General features: G+C 37.0%; 3 protein-coding genes and 1 pseudogene across 5 annotated transcripts; 3 read left to right on the forward strand and 1 right to left on the reverse strand.

The window, feature by feature from the left end:
• The first annotated feature begins 4416 nt into the window (after window positions 1-4416).
• Window positions 4417-5995, forward strand: LOC111794843 (auxin-responsive protein IAA16). Of its 2 annotated transcripts, XR_015421118.1 has the most exons (6): window positions 4417-4816; window positions 4954-5213; window positions 5295-5436; window positions 5546-5607; window positions 5710-5813; window positions 5861-5995. XR_015421118.1 is itself a non-coding variant. In XM_023677007.2 (5 exons), the coding sequence occupies exons 1-5, from the start codon at window positions 4647-4649 to the stop codon at window positions 5748-5750; spliced, it is 675 nt and encodes a 224-aa protein (XP_023532775.2). In that variant the 5' UTR covers window positions 4420-4646; the 3' UTR covers window positions 5751-5995. The 2 variants fall into 2 exon arrangements, 1 of the variants encoding a protein (XP_023532775.2); XM_023677007.2 differs by having other exon boundaries at window positions 4420-4816; window positions 5710-5995.
• Window positions 5996-6503: 508 nt separating this feature from the next.
• Window positions 6504-9856, forward strand: LOC111795437 (U3 small nucleolar RNA-associated protein 18 homolog). Of its 2 annotated transcripts, XM_087124144.1 has the most exons (3): window positions 6504-6679; window positions 7102-8784; window positions 9520-9856. In XM_087124144.1, exons 2-3 carry the CDS (start codon window positions 7116-7118, stop codon window positions 9549-9551), a joined length of 1701 nt encoding a protein of 566 aa, XP_086980270.1. In that variant the 5' UTR covers window positions 6504-6679; window positions 7102-7115; the 3' UTR covers window positions 9552-9856. The 2 variants fall into 2 exon arrangements, with proteins under 2 accessions (XP_086980270.1, XP_023533636.2); XM_023677868.2 differs by lacking the exon at window positions 9520-9856 and having other exon boundaries at window positions 6506-6679; window positions 7102-9082.
• A 359-nt stretch (window positions 9857-10215) lies between these two features.
• Window positions 10216-14542, forward strand: DRIP2 (DREB2A-interacting protein 2). The gene is made up of 7 exons (XM_023677869.2): window positions 10216-10913; window positions 11575-11674; window positions 12207-12543; window positions 12644-13077; window positions 13170-13220; window positions 13772-13844; window positions 13932-14542. The coding sequence occupies exons 1-7, from the start codon at window positions 10799-10801 to the stop codon at window positions 14103-14105; spliced, it is 1284 nt and encodes a 427-aa protein (XP_023533637.1). The 5' UTR covers window positions 10216-10798; the 3' UTR covers window positions 14106-14542.
• A 2067-nt stretch (window positions 14543-16609) lies between these two features.
• LOC111795439 (PRA1 family protein E pseudogene) lies at window positions 16610-17763 on the reverse strand (annotated as a pseudogene).
• Window positions 17764-18129: the final 366 nt, after the last annotated feature.

Genomic DNA, 18129 nt, shown 5'->3' on the forward strand with positions numbered 1-18129 from the left:
GAACAAGGGTTTGATATTCCAGCACTGAAAATCTTGTTTTGTTCTTGAGGTTGGCAGGAACAGATTTGATGATTGAAGAAGGTTACATAAAGCCTTGTTGCCTCGAGCACCGTGAGGTGAGTTAATAATTCTTCTTCTTTCCTTTTTATGTTGAAGATAAAATGGCCCCTCTGACATATCCATATTCTTTCCATCCTCCTGCAGCTGGAAGATAGTGTGATATAATGATGAATGATTCCAGGTCCTGATTTACGAGACCATACGCCTCATTTCTCCTGAATCTCTTTAATGTCTATAATATTTTGTTAATAGTTCATTGGCATTAATGATTTATCTATTTGTCTTGGGTGGATGAGTTCAGAAATATTAGCCATATTTAGAAATATGTGCACAGATGTAAAATGGTTGAGAGAAGGGAGAACCAAATTTGTTTCAGTTGAACATAGCTTTCTGGTGTTCTGAAGTTGATGATGTTGTGGGGTATGGTTTAGATATGCATAATCTGAGGTTGGTTACTGATGAATATGGGGCAGAATTCACTGTTCAGCATGTGGGCCTCTAACTCCATACTTCCTTCCCTCCCCCCATGGTTTAAGAATCTTACACCATTTTTGTGGAAGCAAACAAAGAAAGGGAAGGTGGGAGTGGGGCTAAGAAACACAACTTTCGTTTGCAAAATTTGGGTGGCATAGCTGAAAAAGGATAAAATAAAGGAGAGTACTAGGAGGTGGTGGGTGGTTTTACATTTATTATAGGCTGCTTCCTCACAGCCATGCCCAGAACTATACCTTAATTACTATTTTGCTCCAATGGACTTCTCGTGCACCATTTGTTTTGTTTTTTAAGCAAAACACCGTTGCTCTTAAAAGTCCCCCATTATATTTACTTTTTACCCTCCTCCCTTTCTGATTTGAGTGGGTAGGTTGGGTTTCTGGCTGTGCCCACTGACCCAATTAAAGAATGACTTTATGTCCATCCAGTTTCAACAGGTTATGTTATTAAATAGCTCAATATTCTCAAAAGGGGTTGAAAGGAATTAAATAATATGTATCTTAGTATATTAATCGAATAAACTCAATTCCAAAGTAGACTCCAAGAAGAATAGAGCACCGATAAACTTGTTTGAAGGATCCTGCTTTTACTTGAGAATCTCTCCATTTCCAGCTCTGCTGTTTTGTACAATAGGAATCAGCTTACCTTCTACCTTGAAATTTACACTACATTATTCTCCTCTGGTTTATTGTTATTATTTTCTCCAATTAGACTTGATTTACTTTAATAGGATTTTGCATTGATTTTTATTATGCTATTTCTTACGCGTCTTTGAAAAAAGAAACAGAAGAAGAAGAAGACGAAGAAAAAGAAAAATCTAGTGTGGGGTCCTTGACTTATACTTCAGAATTGAATTTGGTGGTCTTAAACCTTATGGAGATATGATAGAATGAAGATTATTTCAACATTAGACTTTAATATGTTGACACCAGGAGAGAGACATCCCACCAAAAACCTCATTGTTGGCCGGTGCAGAAGGTTTAATTGTTGTTTCTGAAATGACGTTCAAGCCTTCTTTTTTGGTTGCAATGGTACTCAACCTTGCTTTATATCTATTATAAACATTAAAAATATATCTTTTTGTCGAAACTACAGATGGTTGAAGGAAACGCAACCAACCCAACAGCCACAACTATACCCCCCCTCAAGGATGAGGGACTTAACAGAAGCTACAAAACTCTTTCCAGACTGAAGAAGAAAATGTCAAAGCTACTAACTCATTGCCATGCCAGCTTTGTTTCTCTCTCTATGGGTCTTACAAAAACTAACAATATTTACCGAAGTTGCAAGATGAGAATGACTTTGGTTGTTGAATTGTGATGCCGAAGTAGTCAAGGAAAGGTTCATTTCCATTTCCTAAACCAATTTCCAAAGTCAGGTACCCACGTATCTTCCACGATATAAATGTCTTCCAAGTTCTGTCTTCTCGTGTTACTTTTGGTTGACGTGCTTCTATTTCAGGAATGTCTTAAAAACAAGAAAGCAAAAGGAAAAAACAGAAAAGGCAGAGCCTTGGTCAATATCGGGTAACTCTCTTTTTCTGGATTTTATGATAGTTGGGTTACTTGCTACCGTATTTTAAGGTAACAGCTTATCCTTTTTACTCCACCCTTCAGAAAAAAGGAAATGTATATGCTATAAATATCAAATTACAAGTTTAGTATGCTTTTTGTTAATTCATTTGATGAGTGGATATTTGAAACTACAAGTAGGGAGCTAAATGTGGGCATACATTGCATATATATATATGTAGAGAGACCCAACTTGATGATCTTCCTCGTTGTTTCACGTAGTTAAGTTATAAATAATAAACATCTGCGTGTGATGAAATGCTGATAAAGAGAGGTTTATTGGAAGTAGGCAAGGCAGGCTGCACGTTCTTTTTAGACATAGGGATTCTGCCCCTTTTGCTAAGCCAAGCAAAGCAAAGGCATTTTTTTGCGCTACTCACACTCTATTCCCCTGATCGCACGCACAGATTTGGGGATCGGAATGAACACACCTCCACCCTCCTCTTGCATGATTGCATCTCAAATTTTTAAACTTGGCTATAATTAAAAGAAAAAAACAACTGAGGGTCAATTAGTAATGATATAATTATGGAGTAGATTTGAAAATTGTTTCGCATTAAATGACCATATTTAAATATGCTTTAGATTTGAACAAATTAATAGTAATAAAAAAGAAAACAAAATAAATATGGACGAGAGAATGAATGAAGAGGGAATTGATAAGAACAAATCTCAAATTTTTCAAAAGGTATAACATTGAATTTTAAATCAAAGAATTCAATAAAATGGAAATTAATAAAAACAAAAACAAAATGCTTTATTTAAATCACGTTAATAAAAATAAAATGGAAATTATTTATTGGAAATATATTTTGTAATTCGTGTCTAAGAATCGACCACCTTCACCATGGTGGATTTGTTACTATTTCACATCAATCAATTTTTGTTGACGAACCAAACAAAAACCGAACTAACTAATTCAGCATATAAAACCGCATTTAGCCGCCAAAATTTATCCTCGTTTCTCCCAAATCGACAAAGCAGTGGCTGTCCAATGGCTGCCTTTATGTCCATTTTGAGACGAAGCAAGCGCGGGCGCAATGTGAGCTCACTACTGCCGCCGCTGAGAATCGAAACTGGACTACACCCAGGTTGAATACTTGATAATCATCATTTTCCTTCCATTTTTTGAATTTGAGATTTCAGATTTTCTTTCCATTACTTGATAATATAGCCCTTGGTTTACAAAGCTCGGTGGGAAGTGTTACACCTTTCTAACTCTTAGGTTCAGTTAGAAATCACAAATCTCTACAATTGTACGATATTGTCCACTTTGAGCATAAGCTCTCATGGCTTTACTTTGGGCTTCCCTAGGAGGCTTATGCCAATGGAGATAGCATTCCTCTTTTTTCCAGACTCACTCCCGACAATCCTGAACGGGGTTTCATGAATATATTTGTAGTTACATTTTACTTGTTGTTCCGGATGTTCCTCTTGGGAAGACTGAGATGGTGAATTCTTTTTCTCATGTTGAATGCATTATCTAAATCAAAACTATGTCCCTCATTTATGTTACTTCGATTTTAAATCATTAGTTGTTAGTATACATTATCCATTTGTGTGGTAATGCTTTGTTCACAAAATTAGAAGAAAGGTAGAGTTGTCTGTTTCTATATATATGGCTTCTTCTAAAGCTGCTCCTAACTACACCAACTCCACAAACAATTTGGAGAAGGAGACAACCCTACTCCCAAAATCTCTAACCCATTCGATCAAGTTTCTCATAAACAGTTGTCCTAACACCTCTAATACATTATCTACCTTATTTAAAATCTCTTTCATTCATGGTGGTATCAAAGAGAGTATAACATAGATACAACAAGATAAAATAAGTAAAGAAAAAGGTTGGAAGGAAAACGAAAGAAAACCAACCAAGTAGATATTAAGCGAATGGTAGAGCTAGGTATGAATATCGATCATCAAGCAATTAATAATGGTACATCTTGTACCACAAACAAGAGTTGGGATATTGTTGGGTACCTTTTTCCCAATGGTCCAAAATGAAAGTATTACATTAAAGTTATGAAAAGTGCTTCTATCTGTGCATGGGTTTTTGAAGAATAATTTGTTTGGAGGTATGTGTAGGCTTACTATCGAGGCCGAGTGCCATGCATATTCTTCAATTTGGAAATTTGTTGTAACCACACAATTCTCTTTCACGCCCATCATTGCAATGCCACTACTCCTCCTATCAATTATTGTTATTCTTATCTCATTAATTTTGGTGGCCTTACTATTCATTACTGTTTTCTCTCTTTTAAATTTATTCTGCATATCAAGTTCATGCATTTAAGGTATTCAGCTACATGGAATTTATGACCAATAATGTCAAGAATTTTTGCTGTGATTTGGATCATTATATGGATATCTGTTAAAATGTGTGTAGCTCAACTACAGAATAATTAATTTTGGTACCCTAACAATTCCCTCTTAAAATACACTACCTTTATTGTTATCATTTCAACCAAGATCAACACACAGCCACCAAGCTCTCAAAGCTCCTGTAAGAGAGAGAAGGAAACGATGTCGTTTGAGGAGACAGAGCTGAGGCTGGGGTTGCCTGGAAATGGAAGAGAAATGGCCAGGAAGAGAGGATTCCATGAAACAGCAGCTGAAACAATGGTAACAATGGCAGATTTGAAGTTAGAAGCATCCTATGGGTTGGATCCAAATCCCAAGCCCCCTCCACCCAAGTAAGTATCTTGTTGTTTCCTTTGCTCTGCCCTCAAATACACGAGACTTGAGGCCTTTGTTTTCTTAACCAACAACATGTTACAATACATTTGGTTGGATAAATAAAAGTGGGAGAAGTAAAGTTTTAAATTTGCAGGGGACAGGTTGTGGGATGGCCACCAATAAGGTCATACAGAAAGAACAGATTGAGCCTCCAAAAGGGCACCACATCTGAGGATGAAATAATTAGTGATGAACAGAAGAACATTGGGAACGCAGCAACAGCAGCAGCAGTCAGGTTCGTGAAGGTTAGCCTTGATGGAGCACCTTATCTTCGCAAAGTGGACTTCAGCACGTACAGCAGCTACAAGCAACTCTCTGATGCCCTCGCCAAACTCTTTGGCCCTTTCACCATTGGTAAATTTTGTTCATTTCTAAAACTCTTTCCTGCCATAAAATGCAAATGATGATTTCTTCTCTTCTGATGTATCTCGTAAGGAAACTGTGGATCCCAAGCAGCTGGGATGAAAGATTTCATGAAGGAAAGCAAGCTAATAGATCTTTTAAATGGCTCTGATTATGTTCCAACCTATCAAGACAGGGATGGTGATTGGATGCTGGTTGGTGATGTTCCATGGCAGTAAGTCTTATTTTTTCTTGCATAACGGCCATTATATTTCAAATACTTGGTTTTGGTCTTCCAATACTCGTCTTATTTTATCATACGATTGTGTTTCGATATCATTCAGAATGTTTGTTGGATCTTGCAAGCGTCTACGCATAATGAAAGGAAAAGAAGCCGTTGGACTTGGTAAGATTCATAGATTTGCATTTCCTTTTTTTTCTTTTTACTTCAACTTCAAATTGAATCATATAATCTAATATTTGAACTAATTTGATTGTGGGGTTTCAGCACCAAGGGCTGTAGAGAAGTGCAAGAACTACAAAGGCTAACTTCACCTATGATGTTTCAAATTAATATGGTCTGGTTTTGAGGACAGATGGGTCGGTGTCTTTATATTATCCAAAAATAGGTGATGGGGTTGGTTGGAATGAATTATGTCATATTGGGAGATTAATTTGTATGTATATTTAAATTAGGTATAATGCATAATGTATCTTTGTGTGTATACAATATGGTCTACTTCTGTAGTAATTAAATTCCTTTGTGTGTTTATGTGAAGTTGGTCTTTTCATTACCTTGTGCCCTTAGATAGGCCTTGCAACCATGTTAAAATTCTAGCTTTTGTGTGTGATCTAAACAAAGAATACGAGCACGTCTAAGAAAGACGAGCAAATGTCGTATGTTGGGGAGTGCAATACCCTAAATTAAAGATCATACCCATCTCATGATTATTTCGATTTCTATCTATATACACTTCACTTTGTATATAAGATTGCAACTCTTTAGAAGTATTATAATTATGGAGACGCAGACTTCTAGTTTAAATAATGGATAATGGACCAATGAGAATGTTGATATTTGAATTGTATATAAAAATTAAACTTAAGAGGAGGAGCATTGTAATTTTTTTTAATTTAATCTTAAATTAAAACCAATTATTAATCTTTAAAAAAGACATATTATTGAAAGTTAATAATAATAATAATAATATCATTATTATTAGTTAAAAGAGCTCAGCCCACTTTTTTTTGCTAATACAACAAAACTGAGCCCATTTGTAAAATAAAATAAAAAAGAATAAAAGAATGGAAAACCTAACCCCTCCACTCCACTTCTTCTTCACGCCCTCGTCCTCTCCTCCTCCGTTTCAGCAGCTCGGTGTCGCCGCCGCCGCTATTGTCTTTCTTCCGTCCGTGGCACCGTAGTTTCCTCCTTCTTAAGGGTTTTGCATTGTTTTTCTACTCCTTTGTTGCTACAGGTATTATCCCAATCTCCATACATGTCTTTATTCTCACTTGAGTAACACAAATTAAAACTTGTTTAATTAAAGAATGGAGGATTCTTTTCTGAATATGAATTGCCGAATAGTAACGAAAATGAAAGCAGCCTTGCGTCAAATTGGGACGTGGTTTGTGTGTTGCCTGTTCTGATTTTCATGATTAACCAACACTCGTAAAAATCCTCAAATGAAATAAAAATGGCAAAATAGATATATCATTCAAAAGTAGATGGCAAAATCTCCTAGAGTGCCTTACGTAGTATAGATTGTAAATGGGTTTTCAGGAATCAGAGTTTCTCCCTTTGTTGAGTCCGTTGTAGCCTACACTGAGCATTTGGGTTATGAGATGTTTTACTTCTTATCAAGTTTTGGTTAAGCTGTCGATACGGCTGATTTTGCAGGAGCTGAGTGGAAGATGAGTTTAATATCTCAAAGTGTTGCTGCAATTAGTAGTCTTGAGAAGGTTACAGGGGAGACAATTGTTGGCTCGTCATCTCCTTTGAGAAACCTAGATGCTAGTGATGTAGAACTCTCTGGTGCAGATACTACTAGGCCTAAAAAGAGAAAGAAAGAACACAAAAAAGAAGACGCACAACTGGTAAAAGAACAACAACAGGAAATGAAGAAGCTTGAAAACTTTCTATTTGGATCACTTTATTCCCCTGTTGAATTTGGGAAACATGAAGAGGTAAACGGTTTGAGTGGTGAGGAAAAAGAAGCTCCTGCTTTGTATATAATGGACCGCTCTGCAAATAGCTCCCTTTCTGCATATGAAGGTGATTTTGGGCTCCTAGACGAAAGTGTTAATGAGGAGGAACCTCAGCAAAGAAAACCAGTCTGGATCGACGAGGAAGAGGAGAAGGCCACTGTTAATATTACTAATGTTAGTAGGCTGAGAAAATTGAGAAAGGAAGAGGATGAGAAATCGATTTCAGGCTCCGAGTATGTGTCCAGACTGAGGGCTCAACATGCAAAGCTAAATCCAAGCACTGAGTGGGCTCAACTTGATGTACAAACCAGTGGTGGTAGTGATGATGATGATCTATCATCAGATGATGAAAATGCAGTTGTTATGGCCGATGGTTATGATGATGTGGATTCTATTGATGATATCCTTCGAACGAGTGACAATCTTGTAGAGAAGAGCGGTGGTAAATTATTGCCCGGTCTTCTTGAATACTCGAGACTTGTAGATGCTAACGCAGAGGAGCCATCTAATGGTCCTATTCATTCGGTTCAGTTTCATCGCAACGCTCAGTTACTGCTAGCTACTGGGCTGGATCGGAGGCTTAGATTTTTTCAGATCGATGGTAAACGGAATACCAAAATTCAGAGCATTTTTCTTGAGGATTGTCCCATAAGAAAGGCATCATTTTTGCCTGATGGATCTCAGGTAATCATATCTGGGAGGAGGAGGTTCTTCTATAGCCTCGATCTAGTGAAAGCAAAAGTTGATAAAATTGGCCCTCTCGTTGGTAGAGAGGAGAAAAGCCTTGAGGTTTTTGAAGTTTCTCCTGATTCTAGCACAGTTGCCTTTATAGGTAACGAAGGCTATATCCTGCTAGTGTCAACCAAAACAAAGGAGCTCATCGGTACGCTTAAGATGAACGGAACCGTACGTTCTTTGGCGTTTACGGACAATGGACGACAGTTACTGAGCTCTGGGGGCGACGGGCAAGTCTACCACTGGGATTTGAGAACAAGAACGTGCATCCACAAGGGTGTGGACGAAGGTTGCATAAATGGTACTGCACTTGGCACTTCACCTAATGGAGCACTGTTTGCAGCTGGTTCTGACAGTGGCATCGTTAACATCTACAACAGAGAAGAATTCTTAGGGGGCAAGAAGAAGCCATTGAAAGCCATCGAGAATCTGACCACCAAAGTAGAGTTTCTGAAGTTCAATCACGATGCTCAAATATTGGCCATCTGTTCAAGGATGAAAAAAAGTAGTTTGAAGTTGATACACGTTCCTTCTTTCACAACATTTTCAAACTGGCCGCCACCAAAGAAGAATCTTCAATACCCCTCATGTTTGGATTTCAGTCCTGAAGGAGGTTACATGGCCGTGGGAAATGCTGCTGGTAAGGTATTATTGTATAAACTACATCATTACCGTCATGCTTAGATTTGATCTCCAGATATTTTAATCATCATTGGTGGGAACAGTTTTGATACTTGTATTACTTACTACTAACGCTCAGCTGTTGTTACTGTAGCCTAGTTTTTGAAGTTACTGGGTTCTTACTCATTTTCTATGTAATAAGAACGGTTTTTTTTTTTTTGTTCTTGAGATGAAAGGTTGATCTTAAAGAAAGAAGAGATTATTTCTACATGTTTCTGAATCGCCCAATAATATTCCTAATTTGGGATTGAGAATTACTGGTGTTGTGAATTCTTATTTTTGAAAATGAGTGTATGATAAGTCAACAATAGAATATATCTCATTAACCTACTTATGGAAATTATTATATTTATGGGAAAATAAGCATGTAGGCCCCACTTGTTACAGATAGTAATAATATTAATGAAATGTTTTTTTTTTTATTTTTTATCGATAAACTATGTTTATGTTTGGAAGTTAATTTTAAATGTTAAAAAATGAAATGTAAACTTGGATTAACAAAACTATTACACAATAGTTGTTAGGGCGGGCAAAGCAATATAATTGAAGGGACATGTCGGAAATTGAGGCTAACTAGCACTCTAGTTGGGGAAAAGAGTGTAGTGATTTATTTGAACAGGCTAGTAGCAGTGCAAGTGAATCCCAAGCACAAATCCGTTTCCTGTTCTGAAACTGTTGATTTATTTTTGCATAGGTGAAGGCTGTGGAGTGGAATGGATAGTGTAATTTGCAGGTGGTGGGTTTGGTTAGAGCATGCAGGAAGGGAGTGGGAGTTTGTGTTGATCCAATGGAGGATGAAAATGAAGTTCCAATCGTTGTAAGATCTGCAGAGAGGGGTTGGGTTGCACAAACCTCCATTTACCAAGATAGGATGAAAATGGAAGCTACTCTTGGACCCCGTCTCTTATTGGATTCAATTTTATCAACTTTTGTTTTTGTACGGACCACCCTTTTTTTATTTTTTAAACTCAACAACATATAATGTGTAAATTAATTTAAGTAATGGTAATGCTAATCTATTTATTTTTTAATTTTGTTTTGTGTCACACTCGGTGATATAAATGAACCATTGACCTACATATTAACTCATTACCATCATCTCTCTTTTTTTTTTTCTTTTTTTTTTTTTTTAGCTATTAAATTATAGATTTTGAAAAAGTTCAAATTTTATTCAAACAGATTTATCCGAAAAAATTATGAAATTTCTCAGAATATAATACAAGTGAAAAAAAAAAAAAAAAAAACACAGAAAGAAATTGAAGAAGTCCAAGAAATGGAATGAATGCATGAAGGAAAGGAAGGCAAAGAAAAAGACAAAGGCATCGTTGTTTTTGAGCATTGAAGAACTCGGCGCGGTTTATCTCTTCAATCCTCCTTCTGCTTTGGTCCTCTTTCTCTCTCTCTCTCTCTATCTCTCTCTTATTTCTTTTTCTTTTCTTTTCTCTTCTCTTCTTTTCCCTTCCCTTCCCTTCCCCCTTCCCCCTTCCCTTTCGAATTAAAACGTGAAAAACAGAATTAAATCCATTTTCTTTTCACCAACAAAGAAAGAAATAAAGAAAGAAAGAAAGAAAAAAAAAAAAAAAAAAAAAAAAAAAAACTCTTGTTCATGCTCCGAAGCCAAAGCAAGGGTGTTGTTTCATTTCATTTCATTTCATCGATTCCAGATCAAGCCTCTTGAATCTCCCCAAATCCCTCAAAACCCACGTCTATTTCCCTCTAATTTCTCCAACCCATTTCCAAATCTTCAATCCAATCCATCAGATATCCCTTTCCCATCTTCAAATGCTCCATTTTTTCTGATCTTTGATTCCTCTTTTCACCCGCCTTTCTTCTCTTTCTTCTCCTCTCATGCTCTTCCTTCTGCCTCTAATGGGGATGGGTCTCTGAAAAAATGCACGTAAATTTCTCTTATCAACAAATGCTGAAGGCATGCAGAGTTGCGCTACGTGGTTGAGGTTTCAGATTCTTGGGGCATGGCGAATCAGGTGGTTAAAGTCAAGAGGGAAGCGATTGCGGCATGCATCACTTGCCCGCTTTGTAATAAGCTTCTCAAAGAAGCCACCACCATCTCTGAATGTCTTCATACCTGTGAGTCACTTTTCTTCCTCCTCCTCTTCTTTTCCCCCCTCTCTTCATATCTCCTCTCTTACCTTCTTTTCTCTCTCTCTCTCTCTCTCTCTCTCTCTCTCTCTTTTTACTCTTCTCCATCCAATTTTGTTCTTTCAAGCTATTTATGGTAGTTTCCATCTTTGATTTTGAAATTCTTTTTCGTTTGTTTAGATTAATTGCTGTTGACCCTTTTGTTACTCATTCACTAATGTTCTTCATAAATGAAAGTTGATTTCTAGTGGATAATCAGCTTTCTTCTTCATTTGGTTTAGTACTGTTTCATTTTTTAGTTCATATTCTTTATGGCTTCATTATTTCAACATTACAAATTCCAAACAAGTTAAGTGATTGCTTCTTAATAAAACTACATATTTTGTTTCATTTTTTAGTGTCACATTTTATCTCTCTGCTGTTCCATAAAGCAGAACTCACTAAATTAATCATCTTTTTTGGAAGTAATCACAAGTTTTTAGGGGAAGGACTATTTTTTTCTTTGCCAATTAAGACGGGTGATATGTGACATATATCTAGTTTTTCCTGCTTAAAATTATACGAGTGAATGGAAATGACTTAACATGTTGTTGCATTCGATCACTGTACAAGTAGTTTTTATGACAGCTCGGTGTCAAAACTTTTTCAGTTTGCAGAAAGTGCATACATGATAAGATTTCTGATGATGAACTAGAAAGCTGTCCAGTATGTAACATCGACCTTGGGTGTGCCCCATTGGAGAAATTAAGGTAAGATTTGTAATTTCGTAATGCCACTGCCTGTCACCTACTCCTTTCCCAGTCTTTATTTGCGCTAATACGATCTTTGAGTCTGCATTTTTGTAGTTGTTTCTAGTGATTCGACATAGATATGAAGTTCTATTTTCCTAGATTTGCAGATGTCAACAAAACCTTTTTAGTTGTTTTTGTGCCTTTTCCATGGGATTATCTGAAGAAAATATATGATTCTTTTGATATAAACATCATATTCATTCCACGACATAATTGGTTTTACCAGTCGGTACATCAATGCACGATTTTTAATTAATCAAACAAGCATTTTAGCACAGCCATACCCCATTTTTCTGCTTGTTATTAGTTTACAATTTGGATGTTGTGGAATTGGCTGAATGAGATCAAAAGCTACCATTTATTCACAGTTCTTCACAAAATGTAGATTATGACATTCTTTATTTCTTTTTCCAAATCTCATAATATATGAGTTTTTAGTAAGAATTCATAAGTCGTCGAGAGAATTTAAACTTGAGCTTCTAATCATCAGGCCAGACCACAATCTAGAAGATTTAAGGGCTAAGATTTTCCCTAGTAGAAGGAGAAAAGCCAAAACGCCTGAAGTTGCTCCTGTTATACTACCACCAGTTAGAAGAAAGGAAAGATCACTTTCCTCATTGGTGGTCAATAGTCCCAGAGTGTCAAGTCATGCAACCACAAGTGGAAGAAGAACAGCAGCAGCTGCTGCTAGAATTGCTGCTATCTTACGAACACCAAGAGTCTCCTCTGAGAAGCGTGTGAAGAAAGAGGATGATTCCATTGAAGACTGTTCAGAGAGCTCGAGTTCCCTTGAGACATCAGAAAAATTCAATCAGAACAAAAGACCGGTAAAGGAGAAATTTTTGGTCCCAATTCAAGGTTGTTTTTTTCCCATCAGGAGCTTCTGTTTAATAGTAACATTTTGTCTTAATATTGGGCTTAGTGCAGGATTCCAGTCCTTCCAAGTCTACCATATCTTTGCGAAATAAAGAAGTTGAAAATGGCGTTGATTCAATGGAAGGAAACATGGATATCTGGAAACCTTTAAATTACTTGGTAGAAGTTGCAAATAGGAGTAAATGTTTCAAATCTAATTCAGAGAATAAAGTCGAGCTTGCGGAAGTCGATGGGAGTGAAGCTCAGACCAGTAAGTCTAGAAATAGGGAAAGCAAACGCAAGCAAAAACGTGAGAATGGAAAAACTAGAACGGACCCAGTATCTCCAGAAACTGAAAAACCTAAGAAACTGCGTAGGGTTCGCCAGAAAAAGGAACCTTTTTATGGGAACTCCAGCATTACACCCCAGGTTGTGTTGGATGCCACTAGTGCTCGGCTTGAAAGAAGAGCTGGTCCAATTTGGCTTTCACTCATAGCTTCTGATCAGTGAGACAAACTCTGTTCCCTACAAAATGCTCGAAAACTAAACGAATTTCAACGAACATTTATGCCTTTACTTAACTAAACTTTGGTTTCAGGGAAGGAGATGTAACGTTGCCGCAAATTCCTGCTAGTTATTTGAGAATAAAGTAAGTTCCTTTTAGCTTCATTCGATATAGACAAGCTCTACTCATCCTTACTGTAGTTGTCAAGTAACCTAATCGTATTATATAGGGTGTACAAGAGTAACTTTCATGCCCGTTTTCAAATTTTCCAGAATAGAATTCTTTTCAGCGTTTCAAAAAATTATCTGAAATTTTGAGCTGTCTAAACTATTTGTCAAGTTTCCTCATGAATCTTGTGCAGGGTTATTATGAGAGAATAGTTTTTCTTGTATCTTAGACCAGGAAGGAGCCTCAAATGATAATTTTTTTGGGGCTTCAAATTCGTGGCATTTTGACCAAGGATATATGTTTAACTGACTGAACTATGATTAGGTTGGTACTCCCATCGGATACACTTTGGTTGTCATTTGACTAACCAACTTCATATTAGCTTGCACGTAAATTTATACTAATGGTTGCGAGTAAATTGATACTCAAATGAAGCCAACTTCTACTGACATGTTTGCTCGTCTGTGTGTGTGGAAGAATACTTTTACTGAGTTGGAGTTGAAATTATATCATAATCTTTGTGGCAGGGATGGAAACTTGCCAGTATCATTTGTCCAGAAGTACCTTATGAGAAAGCTGGACCTCTCCAGCGAATCAGAGGTGAAAAGGCTCATATCCTCTAATTTAGTTGAGATTCTTGTTTCATTTTTATAAAATGGGTTAAGCTTGATGCATATTATTATGCAGGTTGAGGTGAAGTGCATGGGACATCCAGTAGTGCCCACACTGGATTTGCATAGTTTAGTTGATTTGTGGCTACAAACAGCAGCAACCTCCGAAAAGATCTCAGCATCAATTGGGTCGTCAGCTGAGGATTTCATTATGGTTCTTTACTATGCTAGAAAGATCACAGTTTCTTGATCTTCACTTTCCTTCACATTGCTGCCTTCAACCTTCACTCTGCATTTAAGGGTCTTCACACCGTTCGCTCTCTTCCCGGCAAAAGTTGCTGAAAAGGCTCTGAAATGCTTATTATTTAATCACAGTTGAGTATCAATTACTGCATCAATCCTAGTTCCTCAAAAGCTTGTTAGACTTAATCATAAACATTTTAGGGTAAGCAACACAGGTACGCATGGGAGTGGCATAAACACAATGGAAATTCCTTTTACACCACATCATCAAATAAAGGCAACAACAACTAATTTATTTAACCAAGTGGTGTTGGGTGTAATGAAATATTTGACCATTAGTACCTCCCTCAGCAGTTGCTTTTACTTTGGTAGAAGATGTACTTGAATTGTGTAGCCAATACCAAATTTGCATAATTCTAATAGGGCTCTCTCTCTCTCTCTCTCTCTCTCTCTCTCTCTCTCTCTTTCAACTGATGCAATTTCGTTTTAGAGAACTCGTAGGATACAGATTCCAAAATTGGAACGATATGGAGAAGTATAGGATATAAGACAGAGCGTATAGAAGATCTTTGTGCAAAAGTGGTTCCCATTTCTCAGGTTCCATGTGTTCTTAAAGTCTGCATGTTACCAGATATGCCTGAAATGAGGTGAGTGCGAGAAGGGGTTGTGTGTGTCAAAATTTGTGCAGTGATTTGACAAACACGTTGGGTGTTTGAAGGAAACATGAGAATCAAAAAGTGGGTGGGTAGCCTGTCAGTTTTGTTCTGATGCTTCCATTTTAGATACAAACTAAAACTCCTCTTCCCTTTTTCAGCAAAACCCCTCCGTGTCATGCTCTTTAATTTAACCCTTTCATTTACTATTACGCCAAACCCTTTTTTTCTTTTTTTTTTTGATATCATAAAAGAGAAGGGATTAAAATTTATTCTTTTTAGTGGAAGTATGTTGAGAGAGATCCCAGAAGAAAAGGCTATCAATATATTAAAATTGAAAAAGAATTGAGGAATCAAACAACCATAGAGAGATGAAACAGATGAGGGGAATATCAAGAACTCTTCCTATTTACTTGAAAAAGGTATTCTTCCTATTTTGTGCATCAGTTCTTCCATACTCAACGACAAGGAAAACAAGTGTTTGGAATCCAACCAGTTGCCAACTTTTAAAGCCTTTCAAACCCATACTCCCAGATCCCATCCTCCTCTTTTTTTTCTCTACCTTCAAAAATAATTTACACACCAAAGAAAGAAAGAAAGAAAGAAAGAAAGAAAGAAAAAATCAAAATTGAAGTGTTAGCCTACTCGTTTCCAATTTAGTAGAAAGTAATAATAACATCGTTTCCAATTTAGTAGAAAGTAATAATAACATCGTTTCCAAGTAAACTTCAGAGCCGAAGTTGAAGAGCTGCTCAAGGAACAGATCAGAGAAGGTAAAGGAAAACAAAACTATCGCTATCACTCACACCTACAAACAGCTCATGAATACAATTTCAAAGATCTGGAAAGTCAAAAACAGCTTCTATGACCAACCAAGTCACAACTCAGAATGAATTTGTATCAAAATAGATTAGATTAGCAGCTGTTAAATTCAACTCGAATACAAGGCAAGAGCAAGAGTTATATTAGCAACAATCTCAAATCACACCTGCTCAAGTACCCACATCAATCAACTTCCATCCCGCACCAGATAAACCAGATAAACCAGATAAACCATTGGGAATGTGATGAAAATTCCTAGACCTGAACTAAAAATCCTAGGTGCTAAGCTTCATTATTGTTCCACAAAGCATTCACAGTTCACCCGCTTCAATGTAAGCTGCCTATGTGGCAAGAATCAAGAACCAGAACTAAGACAATCACCATGTGAAAACCAGTTATTAGTTTAAGCATCTTCACTTGGGATCCATGATAAAAGCATAGTCAGCGTACAACTAAATAATCATCACTTTTAACTTTTTGTCACATGGGAATCTGAAAGATGGCATAAAGTCGGATCATTTGGAAAGTGAACCAGAAGTTCTACCTAGAAAGGAAAAAGAGAAAAAATAAAAAGGTTAATGGTAGATGGCATTAAGCTGAAAGATGGCATAAAGTAAGATGGCATCAAGCTGAGCCATCCCATACTTGCCCTACTGATCAACATCAAAACTCTATCGACCTACAATTCGACAAAGATGAACATCCAATCAAGAAATATCGAACCAAAGCATTTCAAAACCTAACAAACATAAGAATCATTATTGGCATCACATCCTGTCACGGATTAAATCTCAGCGAATGTTCTCTCTGAAACTTTGAAAAGGCTCATCTAATGCTATCTAGTATCTATTCTTCACAATCAACTTGAATTCATACAATTCAGAGTAAATGATGGATTAAATTTATAGTCAACGTTATATGCCACTATAGGTTATATGAATCTACAAGTATATCCAAAAACCTTCCAGTACAACGAAGAGAAGGAACGCCAAAAAAACAACAAAAAATGTCAGAAATAGTATGTATTAACAAGACATTGAAAACCAAATAAAGATCCACTATTTGCCATCTTTTTCTTCCTTCCAAAAATAAAGAACACACCAAACCCAACATTGCAACCAAATCACACCCAAATAAAAGTAGTGTCGGAATAAAAATCTAGGATTTAACATAGCAAAACTCTGTGTACCGCTACTGTAAACTAACACTACATGTACAAACATTTTGAACAAATAAGAAATAATTAAAAAGCAAAGCCCTGAAATTCAATGGGCATAAAAAATGGTCGCCTAATCAACTCAGAGGTGTAGCAAACCGGATTTCCTGGTGACGGCGAGAGACAGAAGCTGGGTTCCTTATTATGCTCATTCGAATTTTGAATTGGGCAGCAAGATCAATCACCGTTTGAATGAAAGAAGCGGTCAATGGAAAATCTCGAAGAACTTGGATCGGACGAGGCGAGATCATCATCCATAACCTAGCAAAAAACGAACCAGTGATATCTCTAGACTCGGCTATACCCTGTCCGAGTCGGACTGCCGACAACGGAAAGCAATCCTCCATCGGCGACTTCTTGCTCGTCGATGTACAAATCCTCCGTAACTCTAAAGGCGGCGTGTGTCAGCACAAGAAAAACCCCAATCAAAATCGAAAGCAATACATTCAACGACACATCCGTCAACACCAAGACGACAATCGTGACCAATCCAAGCACAGCCAACACAACTCGATCATCAACGACACGATGAAACAACTCCAGCGGCTGATCTCGGAAAAAGTAAAGGAAGAACCAGGCAACGAACAGGATCAAGAACAGGATCAAGGAAACAGGGTGCCAGAGGAGGCTAAAAAAGAGAATGAGCAGGACGAGGAGAGTGTAATTGGCACGAAAGTATTTGAGATTGCGCTTACAACGAATTGATGCTTCGCCAAGGGATGAAGGGCGAGTGAAGGAGGAGAGCGGCTGGAGAAGCTCCCGCCATGGGCGTAAAGTGGCGTAAGCGGAATCGGAGGCCAGAATGGAAGTTTCAGTGAAGGCATATGGAGATGGGTGGACAGTGGACATTGCAGAGACAATAAAATCCCAACAGGAATTGAGCGTCGGCAGGACAGAATTTAAGAGGGGTTTTAGAGAGAGAGGAAATGGGGAGTCTCTGGAGCCTGCTTTCAAGTGAGAGAGAGAGAGAGAGAGAGAGCGAGAGGCTTTGCCTTTTATGCTTTGTTGTATTTTATATTGATTACATAAATTATTAAGATATTTTGAAGGTAAATTATGTGTTATTAAGAATTTAAGAGGCGTGAGCTGTGTACGGTGAGATCTCATGTCAGTTATAGATCCAGATCTTATATCAGTTATAGATCGTAAAATTTTTTATTTATTATACGCATTTTAAAATTATGTAATAAATTTGAATATTCTCATTTTTATATTATTAACTAAAAAAAAAGTTATATTAATAATAACATTATTGTGGAGTTTGGTTATTGAGGAGTTAAAATATCAAATTAATTAGGTTAGTCACCCATTTTACATTGGCATTTTGTTTTGTTTGAGTA

The sequence above is a fragment of the Cucurbita pepo genome, chromosome 5 (genome assembly GCF_057944985.1).
Source record: "Cucurbita pepo subsp. pepo isolate OVF chromosome 5, ASM5794498v1, whole genome shotgun sequence".
NCBI classification, from domain to species: domain Eukaryota; kingdom Viridiplantae; phylum Streptophyta; class Magnoliopsida; order Cucurbitales; family Cucurbitaceae; genus Cucurbita; species Cucurbita pepo.

Excerpts from the sequence above, each read along its gene's own strand:
- LOC111794843 (XM_023677007.2), top strand. The coding sequence starts at position 4,647 with ATGTCGTTTGAGGAGACAGAGCTGAGGCTGGGGTTGCCTGGAAATGGA. Across the intron at positions 4,817-4,953 it reads CCCAAGCCCCCTCCACCCAA|GGGACAGGTTGTGGGATGGC; the intron begins GTAAGTATCTTG and ends TTAAATTTGCAG. Across the intron at positions 5,608-5,709 it reads AAAAGAAGCCGTTGGACTTG|CACCAAGGGCTGTAGAGAAG; the intron begins GTAAGATTCATA and ends GTGGGGTTTCAG.
- LOC111795437 (XM_023677868.2), top strand. The coding sequence starts at position 7,116 with ATGAGTTTAATATCTCAAAGTGTTGCTGCAATTAGTAGTCTTGAGAAG.
- DRIP2 (XM_023677869.2), top strand. The coding sequence starts at position 10,799 with ATGGCGAATCAGGTGGTTAAAGTCAAGAGGGAAGCGATTGCGGCATGC. Across the intron at positions 10,914-11,574 it reads CTCTGAATGTCTTCATACCT|TTTGCAGAAAGTGCATACAT; the intron begins GTGAGTCACTTT and ends AAACTTTTTCAG. Across the intron at positions 11,675-12,206 it reads GCCCCATTGGAGAAATTAAG|GCCAGACCACAATCTAGAAG; the intron begins GTAAGATTTGTA and ends TCTAATCATCAG.